The sequence below is a fragment of the Siphateles boraxobius genome, unplaced genomic scaffold (assembly GCF_051911475.1).
Source record: "Siphateles boraxobius isolate OS27281-9 unplaced genomic scaffold, OSU_SipBor_1 65, whole genome shotgun sequence".
Classification (NCBI taxonomy): domain Eukaryota; kingdom Metazoa; phylum Chordata; class Actinopteri; order Cypriniformes; family Leuciscidae; genus Siphateles; species Siphateles boraxobius.
Genome location: NW_027509192.1, coordinates 1,153,161 through 1,165,425, shown reverse-complemented (window position 1 = coordinate 1,165,425; position 12,265 = coordinate 1,153,161). Strand labels below are relative to the sequence as shown.

At 38.0% G+C, this 12,265-nt stretch overlaps 1 protein-coding gene across 2 annotated transcripts in view; it reads left to right on the top strand.

Annotated features, from left to right (window-relative positions):
* syt7a (synaptotagmin VIIa) overlaps positions 1-12,265 on the top strand; it is a 138,523-nt gene that overhangs the window by 80,786 nt on the left and 45,472 nt on the right. Inside the window, exons 3-4 of one of the 2 annotated variants that reach the window (XM_077210098.1) lie at positions 8,808-8,887; positions 10,696-10,830. In XM_077210098.1, coding sequence (XP_077066213.1) covers positions 8,808-8,887; positions 10,696-10,830 — 215 coding nt within the window. The remainder of the gene's footprint in view (positions 1-8,807; positions 8,888-10,695; positions 10,831-12,265) is intronic. The other variant, XM_077210099.1, reaches the window with a different exon arrangement.

Sequence of the window (12,265 nt, the reverse complement as noted above, 5' to 3'; positions counted from 1 at the left end):
AGCCCAAAGAACAGATAGTTGTTTTTTATTTGCTCTATTGGACTGGTGCATATTTTATTTATTTAGAAAAATATTATTTTATATAAGAGTGTAACAGGAAGTAAAAACGACATTCATTTTCTCCATAGGGAAATTGATTTTTAACAATGAATTATAAACCGTTAAAGACAGACCTACTGTGAGTTCAGAGGTTGTTAATCAGCTTCTGTTGAAGCCATCAGCCCGCATTGTGGTGTAAAACTACATTTTCCAAATACATTTTTTATATTTCTTAAGAATTTTAATGGTATTAAATTGAAATTTCCGATAAATATATGCATCTTAAAATATTTTTTATTTTATTTATTTCTTAAAATGTTATTAATTTCTTAAAATTTTAGCTCTCTTTAGTGATCTTTGAGTGAGTCAGCGTTTCTTTGTAACGTTTCATTGAATATCAGGGTCATGCTACTATATGAATGTATTTGCATATCTGATTAAACTACATTACCCATGATGCTGTGCAGAAATTCCATCAATCAGAGTCGGGAAAAGCAACGCACAAAATTGCTCTTTAGCTCCGCCTACTCTGATGAAGCACCATAAAAGACGTAATCTAGTCTCTCTACGTTATCAAAATACTTAAATATATATATATGAATTTAAAATTGATTGTTATATTTGTATATTTCTCCATCGTTTTTAATTTGAGTATGCTCTTCGCAATGCTTCATGTGATTGCTAGATTTTGTCAGATTTTCAAGTCTGTGATTGACCTCGTAGCTCGTTGGCTTGGTTCATAGCTTGTAACACTTTAATAAAGACTTTTTTAAAATCCCTATGGGAAAAACGAATAGAAAAAAAAGTGTTGTGCTGAGAAAGGTGTGCTGGCACTGTTGCACTCTATATTTCAAATAAGCATTGAAAATTCCCTTCATGTCCATTCCTTCAGCTTTATTAAGCATTACAATATTTTCCATTCATTTTTCTGTGAGTATCCTGTCTTCTCTTTCTTATATTGTCTCTGGGGTTAGTCAGTAGTAATTAGAATGAGTGTGTGTGCGTACATGCGTGTGTTTGTTTGAGAATGTGTGTGTGTGTGTGTGTGTGTGTGTGTCTGTGTGTGGGTGTGTGTGTGTGTGTGTGTGTGTGTGTGTGTGTGTTTAACTGATGTCCCCTCTGGCTTACTGACTCATGTGTGTGTGCTGCTCTGCACATCTGGGTGTTTCTTGGACTGTCCTTTTTTGTTTAAATCAGTGTGTCAGACTCTGGACCCGTGATGGTAGTGGACTGAGATGTCTGGAATATGAGAATCCTGCTGCAAAATACCAGCTTTTAACTATAGCTGGCTTTACATTAGCTGCTCAGATGGACTAACTTCTATAGTTTTTGCCCGGTAGCTTCTCTAAAATGTTTAGAGATGATAGACCACCGTAGACTGGTTTTGCATTCAGAACTGGATTCATTCTTTGTGGCGTAGAGTGGTTGAATCACGCAGTCGCTGCAGATTTGTCGCTGTACATCCATGATGTGAATCTCCCGTTCCAGAACATCCCAAAGCTGCTCAATTAGATTGAGATCTGGAGACTGTGGAGGCCGTTTGAGTTTAGTGAACTCACTGTCATGTTCAAGAAACCAGTGTGAGATGATTTGAGCTTTGTGACATGTGCGTTATCCTGCTGGAAGTAGCTATCAGAAGATCAAAACACTGTGGTCATAAAGGGATCGACATGGTCATCAACAATACTCAGACTGTGGCGTTTAAACGATGTTCAGTTGGTACTAAAGGCCCAAAGTGTGCTATGAAAATACCATTACAGCACCAGCAGCCTGAACCGCTGATACAAGGCAGGATAAATCCATGCTCTCATGTTGCTTATGGCAAATTAACAACTGAATGTTGAAGCAGAAATGGAGAGTCATCAGACCAGGCAACGTTTTCCCAATCTTCTATTGTCCTGTTTTGATGAGTCCGTATGAATTGTAGCCTCAGTTTGCTGTTCTCATCTGTAGAGATGGACAAAGTACACAACTTCCTTACTTGAGTGAAAGTGCAGATACTACTGGTCAAATATCACTCGGTTACAAGTAAAGACCGATTTTTCCTTAAGTAAAAGTACAGAAGTACTCGTTTTTAAAAGTATCAAAAGTAAAAAGTAAATGTCAATGCATTGTTTTATTATTGTTGCATTGTTGTATGTAATACTTACTGTACCTTATGCCTCTGAATCTATGCCTGCCTACACTCATATTAATATAAAATTTATTTCTAGAACACAGTTCCACTAGTGGGATTGAATGTGAGATTGAATAAGTGCACTCAATAACGTCCACAATGGTTTCAGACACACAAATGGCTGTTCCCTCAAATATTTCCCTATTTAAAGTTTTTTGGCTTTTAGTATGAATATGTTAGCCTTAAGCCTGTTTTATGCTTCTGCGTTGAATCGACGGCGTAACCCGGCAGACCCCTCTGCGTCGCGGCGAACCCCTCCGCCGTAGCTCGACGTGCACCTCCAAAAAATTTTAACTACGCGTCGAGGCGACGCAGACCACAAGGGCTGTGAATGGTCAGATGCACCGCAATGCAACTCAACCTGACGCAGAACCATAAAACGGCCACGACGCCGTAGGTGTGACGGCGTAGCTACGCCGTGGAGTTAATGCAGAAGCATAATGAGGCCTTTACTGTTATCTATAATGTAGTGTGCTCCAAAACAATAACAAGATTCGCATTTAGAAGACCTAACCCATCGTTGAAAATGAAAATCAGGTTGATGTCAGAATCCAACATCAGATTGATGTTAATCTCCAACGTTGGACAGACGTTGTTTTGTGGTTGAAAATGAAAATCGTGTTGTCGTCAGAAACCAACATCAGTCGGTGTTCAACATCAGTCGGGTTCTGACATCAACCCGACTTTCATTTCCAACCAAAATCATCCCCTGACTGACGTTACTACTTTCTACTCAAGGACCTTGACAGAAATGTAGTGCAGTAAAAAGTACAATATGTGTCTTTCAAATGTAGTGAAGTTAAAGTAAGGGTTTATAATACTCAAGTAAAGTACAGATGCTCAAAAAGTGTACTTAAGTACAGTATTCAAGTACATGTACTTTATTACTGCCCACCTCTGCTCTGACAGGAGTGATACTGGTGTGTGTCTTCTGCTCCAATGTTTGAGGTGTTTTGTGTTCAGAGATGCTCTTCAGTGTTCAGAGATGCTCTTCTGTGTTCAGAGATGCTCTTCAGTGTTCAGAGATGCTCTTCAGTGTTCAGAGATGCTCTTCAGTGTTTAGAGATGCTCTTCTGTGTTCAGAGATGCTCTTCTGTGTTCAGAGATGTTCTTCAGTGTTCAGAGATGCTCTTCTGTGTTCAGAGATGCTCTTCAGTGTTCAGAGATGCTCTTCTGTGTTCAGAGATGCTCTTCAGTGTTCAGAGATGCTCTTCAGTGTTCAGAGATGCTCTTCTGTGTTCAGAGATGCTCTTCAGTGTTCAGAGATGCTCTTCAGTGTTCAGAGATGCTCTTCAGTGTTCAGAGATGCTCTTCAGTGTTCAGAGATGCTCTTCAGTGTTCAGAGATGCTCTTCAGTGTTCAGAGATGCTCTTCAGTGTTCAGAGATGCACTTCTGTGTTCAGAGATGCTCTTCAGTGTTCAGAGATGCTCTTCTGTGTTCAGAGATGCTCTTCAGTGTTCAGAGATGCTCTTCAGTGTTCAGAGATGCTCTTCTGTGTTCAGAGATGCTCTTCAGTGTTTAGAGATGCTCTTCAGTGTTCAGAGATGCTCTTCAGTGTTCAGAGATGCTCTTCAGTGTTCAGAGATGCACTTCTGTGTTCAGAGATGCTCTTCAGTGTTCAGAGATGCTCTTCTGTGTTCAGAGATGCTCTTCTGTGTTCAGAGATGCTCTTCAGTGTTTAGAGATGCTCTTCAGTGTTCAGAGATGCTCTTCAGTGTTCAGAGATGCTCTTCAGTGTTCAGAGATGCTCTTCTGTGTTCAGAAATGCTCTTCAGTGTTTAGAGATGCTCTTCAGTGTTCAGAGATGCTCTTCTGTGTTCAGAGATGCTCTTCAGTGTTTAGAGATGCTCTTCAGTGTTTAGAGATGCTCTTCAGTGTTTAGAGATGCTCTTCTGTGTTCAGAGATGCTCTTCAGTGTTCAGAGATGCTCTTCTGTGTTCAGAGATGCTCTTCAGTGTTTAGAGATGCTCTTCAGTGTTTAGAGATGCTCTTCTGTGTTCAGAGATGCTCTTCTGTGTTCAGAGATGCTCTTCAGTGTTCAGAGATGCTCTTCTGTGTTCAGATATGCTCTTCAGTGTTTAGAGATGCTCTTCAGTGTTTAGAGATGCTCTTCAGTGTTTAGAGATGCTCTTCAGTGTTCAGAGATGCTCTTCAGTGTTCAGAGATGCTCTTCTGTGTTCAGAGATGCTCTTCAGTGTTTAGAGATGCTCTTCAGTGTTTAGAGATGCTCTTCTGTGTTCAGAGATGCTCTTCAGTGTTCAGAGATGCTCTTCTGTGTTCAGAGATGCTCTTCAGTGTTTAGAGATGCTCTTCAGTGTTTAGAGATGCTCTTCTGTGTTCAGAGATGCTCTTCTGTGTTCAGAGATGCTCTTCTGTGTTCAGAGATGCTCTTCAGTGTTCAGAGATGCTCTTCTGTGTTCAGATATGCTCTTCAGTGTTTAGAGATGCTCTTCAGTGTTTAGAGATGCTCTTCTGTGTTCAGAGATGCTCTTCAGTGTTCAGAGATGCTCTTCTGTGTTCAGAGATGCTCTTCAGTGTTCAGAGATGCTCTTCTGTGTTCAGAGATGCTCTTCAGTGTTCAGAGATGCTCTTCTGTGTTCAGAGATGCTCTTCAGTGTTTAGAGATGCTCTTCTGTGTTCAGAGATGCTCTTCAGTGTTCAGAGATGCTCTTCTGTGTTCAGAGATGCTCTTCAGTGTTCAGAGATGCTCTTCTGTGTTCAGAGATGCTCTTCAGTGTTCAGAGATGCTCTTCAGTGTTTAGAGATGCTCTTCTGTGTTCAGAGATGCTCTTCTGTGTTCAGAGATGCTCTTCAGTGTTTAGAGATGCTCTTCTGTGTTCAGAGATGCTCTTCAGTGTTTAGAGATGCTCTTCTGTGTTCAGAGATGCTCTTCAGTGTTCAGGGATGCTCTTCTGTGTTCAGGGATGCTCTTCAGTGTTCAGAGATGCTCTTCAGTGTTCAGAGATGCTCTTCTGTGTTCAGAGATGCTCTTCAGTGTTCAGAGATGCTCTTCAGTGTTCAGGGATGCTCTTCAGTGTTCAGAAATGCTCTTCAGTGTTCAGAGATGCTCTTCAGTGTTCAGAGATGCTCTTCTGTGTTCAGAGATGCTCTTCTGTGTTCAGAGATGCTCTTCAGTGTTCAGAGATGCTCTTCAGTGTTCAGAGATGCTCTTCTGTGTTCAGAGATGCTCTTCTGTGTTCAGAGATGCTCTTCAGTGTTCAGAGATGCTCTTCTGTGTTCAGAGATGCTCTTCTGTGTTCAGAGATGCTCTTCTGTGTTCAGAGATGCTCTTCAGTGTTCAGAGATGCTCTTCTGTGTTCAGAGATGCTCTTCAGTGTTCAGGGATGCTCTTCAGTGTTCAGAGATGCTCTTCAGTGTTCAGAGATGCTCTTCTGTGTTCAGAGATACTCTTCTGTGTTCAGAAATGCTCTTCTGTGTTCAGAGATGCTCTTCAGTGTTCAGAGATGCTCTTCAGTGTTCAGAGATGCTCTTCTGTGTTCAGAAATGCTCTTCTGTGTTCAGAGATGCTCTTCAGCAGATCTCGCTTGTATCGAGTGCTTATTTGAGTTACTGTTGCCTTTTTATCATCTGAACCAGTCTGGTCATTCTCCTCTGACCTCTGCATTTAGCATTTTCTCCCACAGATCTGAAGCTCACTGGATATTTCCTCTGTTTCTGATAATTCTCTGTTAACCCTAGAGATGGTCATGCGTAAAGAATCCCAGTAGATTTTCTGAAATACTCAGACCAGCCCGTCTGGCACCAACAACCATCCAATGTTCAAAATCACTTTCTTCCTCATTCTGTGTGTGTGTGTGTGTGTGTGTGTGTGTGTAAATATCTCTCTCTCTCTCTCTCTCTCTCTCTCTCTCTCTCTCTCTATATATATATATATATATATATATATATATATACATATATGAATTGGTACATAAAAGTATTTTTTACTGTTCACTTTACTAATGTGAAAAATTTTGATTGGAACTTTTATTTGTTCTTGCAATTCATGTCCCTGTGCTTGGGTACATTTAGAAAAAGACAAAACCTTCAGTGAATTCAGATTTTGTCCTTGCTCAGGGAGTTTCCTGAAGCCTCGGCCAATCGCTGAGAACAATTTAGGCAGTTTGTCTTAACTCCCGCCCCATCGCTGGACATTCCTCTTGGCCAGCGCTAATGATACCCCTGACCTCTGACCCCTCTGATCCACCCCGGCACCCCCGGACACGTCCTCAGAGACGAGCCAGGCAGAACTAGCCCAACCAGAGCCATCTCTGAGCCAACAGGCCTCCTCAAGCGATAGCCAACAGGATAGCAGCGATGAGATGAGATGAGACAGCGAGCGCTGCGGGAAAGATCTGGATTTGAGGAGTATCCGCTGTAATTACACAGATGAGTCCTGGATGAGAGCAAAATGAGGAATTGTACCTGTTTATTTTTACTCGTTTTTTAGTATTGTAACTTTTTAGATTATACCTTTGTACACTATTGTGCTGCTCCTAAAATATGCAATTCATTATGTTACATTACTAGGGATGGAAATCATAAGGAGTTTATCATTATTGGTTCTGATTCCTCTAACGATTCCAGTTTCTTAACAATTGCTTTTTTCAAACTTGGACCTGCATATAAAAAAATATAGTTTTAGTGTTTTTTTATTTTTTTATTTTTTAAACTAATAAGAACCCGTTCTCTAGAACTTCATTGAAATATCACCAAATTAATATTAGATATAAATATTAAATGGAAAACTTACATTTAAAAAAAACTTTAACAGAAATTAGAAAGTTTGCTTTGGCAACTAACTGAAATAAACTAAGTCGAAGCACTAAAATTACTAAAACTAAAATTTTAGTACAAAAGCACATAACAAAAGCACATAACAAAAGCACATAACAAAACTTACTAAAACCTGAACTAGAAACTTAAAAAATAAAAAATACTTCGAAATATTAATAGTATATGCATAATAGTAAAATACCACTATAATGGGAATGATCTAGTTTTGTCACTTTATCATGTTTTCCCTTTATATTTGAACACCTGAAGTACCTTTTTCACTTGCAAGTAAATGAAACTAGAAAAGTTTAAGACTAACTACTTTTGAATGTCGCTTGTCAAAACCTTGTCTAGAGGTTTAAAATAGTAGGAAGGTATCAGAGGAAGCCAATAAGAAGAATTTACTTACTTAATTAATTAATTAACATTTTTATACTGTAAAAGATTATTGCTGTTATTATTTATCATAAATTAAAAGTTTTTTAAAGATTAAAGTTTAGCTTTAGTTTAGTTAAGTTGGATATTTAAGTTATCTCAACAAATTTTAAATTGTTATAACTAATTGCAGCAACATTTTTTACAGTTGGACATTTGTTCAATTTAGCAATATTTTCATTTGATTCTTTTTTTGATTGGTCTTCTATTTGCATCCTGAGTTATGATTGGTCTTCTTTTCTTGCTTTTATTTAAAGTCCCCCTGTAGTCAAGAATTTTATCCCTTAAAACTCATCTTCGATCACCAAAATTACATATTTAAATGTTTTTTTTCTTGAAATGAAATTCTTCATGCCTTAACATAGCTTGAATGTAACTCGACACCCTTGCCTCTTTAGTACACGCGGTTCTATAAATATGCAAATGAGCCCCGCCTCCACTCACTCAGTCAGCTCAGAGATCCACCCGTTGACGATCACGCGTTGATCTGATTGGTTACAAGGTAGTTTGACGTCAGAAACACCAGCGATTTCAAACCGTGTTTTTGAGACTGTCTTTGGTTCACTGCGGTTTTAAAGAGAAAATACTCAGCAATGCTGTCGACTTATGAATTTACACATGGTTTGTTTTAAAGCATATTAAAAACACCACATAGACATATAAACAACATTAAAAACTTGGTTTTCACCACAGGGGGACTTTAACCATTTATGACCACATTTATACTGTAAAGATGGTGTCATGTATATATTTACAGTAAAGCAACTCTGATGAGGCATTTTATATACAAAAAAGTCATAAACTTAATGAATGCTCAGTAAAAAAAAATAAAACCTTTTTGTATTATGGTGTAAATTCAACAGTTGATTACATAACCTGCGTAACTCCTGCCGGTGTCTCCTTAAATCTAACACTGAATATAGGTTGTGTCACAAACTCCCTGTAACATGTTGTTTATGGCGCGGAGAGGCGGACAGCAGTGACGTCTATGAAGGGTTTCCACAATAACTCCTACTCCTCAGAAGACACTTTCTGTCAGTCTGTCTCTCCCACACGCTCTCCGCCGGCCTGTGACTCTGGTAAAGCTAAATTGGCTATTTCCATGTAAATATGAGGCTTGTGTGTGGTTTAATTGCTATGGAGAAGACCTAGGACGGACCTTGTGATTTAAGCAATCAGAACGAAGCATCAGGGAGGAGAAAGAGAGAGGGAAGAAGGAATAATGCTAGATGAACAGAAACTGGAGGTGGAGAAGCTTGTGATCAATTAGGAGACTGGGATAACCATTTCTTTCTCTCTCTCTCTCTCTCTCTCTCTCTCTCTCTCTCTCTCTCTCTCTCTCTCTCTCTCTCTCTCTCTCTCTCTCTCTCTCTGTTTCAGGGGAAGAGGAATAAACCAGGAGTGGAGTCCGTCGGGTCTCCCGATTCAGGAAGAGGAAGAGGAGAGAAAAAAGCCATCAAGTAGGTGCAGGGACTTGCATTATTTCGTTCTTTGGGGCTTTTTTTAAGATTGTTGTGTTGGAGCGATGCCTGAAAATACGAAATCAGCGGAGAACTTCACTGTTCCTCCATAGACTACAAATACATGTGTTTTAAATCTACGGAAATCATTAATTTCAGAAGTCGTTAAAGCAGTGGCGGTCCGTCAGAGGAAGCAAGAGAGCCTCAAAAAATGTGTTTAAAACAAACGTAGCAGCTAAAATGATCAAATTCAGTGTTGTTTTAATCCATGTACTTAGTAATGGGCCTAACTTAGATGCATAAGTAATGTAAAAAATATTAGGAAAAAAAATGTAACAGCATGATAGCCCAGAGAATTTCAATTTGTAGGCTACATTTATTTATTTATATATTCAATATAGTTACATAAGGCAATAAAATTACATAAGGCATAGAGGCAATAAAGTTACATAATTTTTTTTCATTAAATAATAAGCTTGAAAAAAGCACTGGGAGTTCATAAATGATATGTAGCCTTCGTTTACCATATTGACAAGCATTTGTGTGTTGATTAGAATGATTAATTAATTATCAAAATAAAGATCATCTGTGTACAGGAGCATAAATACCACACACACACACACACACACACACACACACACACACACACACACACACACACACACACACACACACACACACACACACACACACACATATATATATATATATATATATATATAATTAAAAATAATAGTATATCAGCAAATGTATATAAAATGTTGCTTTATTAATATTATTAAAAATAATTTTAAAAATGGGAAGAGTAATATATTAAAAAATAATAAATAACACAATATCAGCAATAATAATTAAGATAGTTTAAAAAAAGACGCCTATGCAATCATTTACGTTTTTTTTTTTTTTTTTTTTTCAATGTTGCTCTATGTATTTTTATGTATGTAAAAAGTTTTTTTCAGTCTAGACTTGCTTTGAAGAAATAAAAAAGAAAGAAAAAACTTCACAAGTACGAGAGCATTTAAGTTTATTGATAATGACCAGCGCTTCATTGAGGAAGCATCTCTCCCTTCCAACGACTCGGGTTTCTCTGAAGCGCGTCTGAATGAGGGCGCGGGATCTTTGAGCTTCCGTTGTTTTCCTCTTCTTATGATCACATGTCTTCTTGTTTACGAGGCGGTTATTCTCGGACACACGCACCGGGAGAGGTGTGTGTTGTGCTTCGTGACACTGCAGCTGCTGTTTTAGACTGATGACTTCTCTGGATTTAAAGCTTGCAGGTGCTTGTGGAAATCTGATTTTTTTAGGACTGCACATTTGCTTTTTTTTTTTTCCTGAAGCTGTTGTTGAAATAATAACTTACCATAAATGACCTTTTCCCCCAATACCAGGTTCACCCGGCCCATTTCTCCTGACCTCTCACCTTTGCTGTCTCCCACATGTTTCTTTTCTTTGCAACACATTAATGGTTTGTCACCACGAAGAGCACTTGAGATTGTGTTTAATAACGTGTGATGCTTCACAGCTTTCCATTTCTCTCTTTCTCTCCCTTACGCTTGATCTTTGATAAACTAATGAACTCACAGGTATAATCTTGCTCGTTTCTGCTTTGCTGCTTTATGGATGCATTGGGTCTGTTGTTATTTCCCTGTTTGATGATAAAAGCCCTTTATGCACCTCTCAGTTTCTTCCTCTCCACCTCCTGTCCTGAAGAAGTGGAGATTCCCGGAGACGTCTTGTGTGGGGATTGCTGGATGAAATGGGTCGCTCATGTTCCACTGACGTGTGTGTGTGTGTGTGTGTCTCTTCAGTGATTTAGACAGAGACTTTTGGAATAACAATGACAGCAGTTCAGTGCAGCAGCGCTGGAGCTCATACCCACCCAAGGAGTTTGTACTAAACATTTCTCCTTATGCCCCTTACGGAGATCCACGCCTCTCACTCAAGTGAGTCTCAGTTCAGGCTGGTAAGAGACACCAAACCCCTGACCCACAACTCATACCTCACCCGAACCTCACCTAACCCAAACCCTTCCCAAACGCACCCGAGATTTGTGCTGCCAGACTTTAACTAGCAGCAGAAAGTCTTTCGTTCAGGTCGAGAGCCGCCCACTTAAACAGGAACACACCGTCTGACTGACGCATGCTGTGAACTGACCCATTTCGTGTTTTTTTTATATATATTTTTTATTTGAAATTTATACCACGAAATTAAATGTTCCTGAAAATGATTCGTATGGTCGATAAAATGCTTTTTCTGTTTTATTTTAACATTCAGAACAGAACCAGAAGCAAAACTGAAAGTATGAACACTAAACCAGAATGTTTTCTGAACACAATTGTATCATTCGGTCTTTATTTTGTTAATAATCGTTTCCTTTATAGTCCGTCAACAGTTTCTCGCTGATGCATGTATAGATATATACACACACAGACCAGCTCTAAAACTGCTAACTAGACAGATTTGTGTCAATATATTAATAAGTATTAAATCATTTTTTATATGTATTATATTATATTTTTGTTATTATGTTTATGTGTGTGCAAATATGTATATATATATATATATATATACTATTTTAACTTACAATATAATTAGAATATTATTTATAATAAAAAATACAATATATAATAATATATATATACATATATACATATATATAATAATCTAAAATGACTCGCCAAAATAATATTTTTTTTATTGTATATAATCATATACAATCATTACATATATATATATATATATATATATAAATCTTTTTTTTGTAATTCACAATGATTTAAGAATATTATATACAATTTAAAAATATATATATAAAAATTAAAATAAAATATATGTTTATATTACAGTTTGGCGAACAGTTTTAGAAGTTGCATAAAGCGAACCAAACATATAGGCATAAAGCCTATTAAAAACACATTTTTTTTGTTGTGTTTGGTTGCAGTAGTGTGCGTCAGACGGTTAGTGAGCGGACTGTGGGCTTAGACTGACACAACCCATATTTTACTGTACGCATCTCACCTGTTACCCAGCATTTATCCCCGATCCCTGGCAGGGCTGTAACGATGAGGAAGCATCCCGTACGCTAACACACTTCTCCAAAAGGATATGGCAATGAACTCATAATGCCAAACTCATAGTATCCTTCATCTGATTGTGGTCCATAGTATGGGATAGTACAGTACCACCAGACGAAATGACAAGATAAAGACAAAATATGTGAAAGATGAAGTGTGTAATTTCTGCTGCTATAGGGATATGCACAATATATCCATATCAGTTATGTGTATCACTGTAAAAGAACAAGTTGCTGCCTTCAATTTTAGAGTACATCAACTTGGATTTTTAAGTCATTTCAACTTAAATTACATTCATATATGT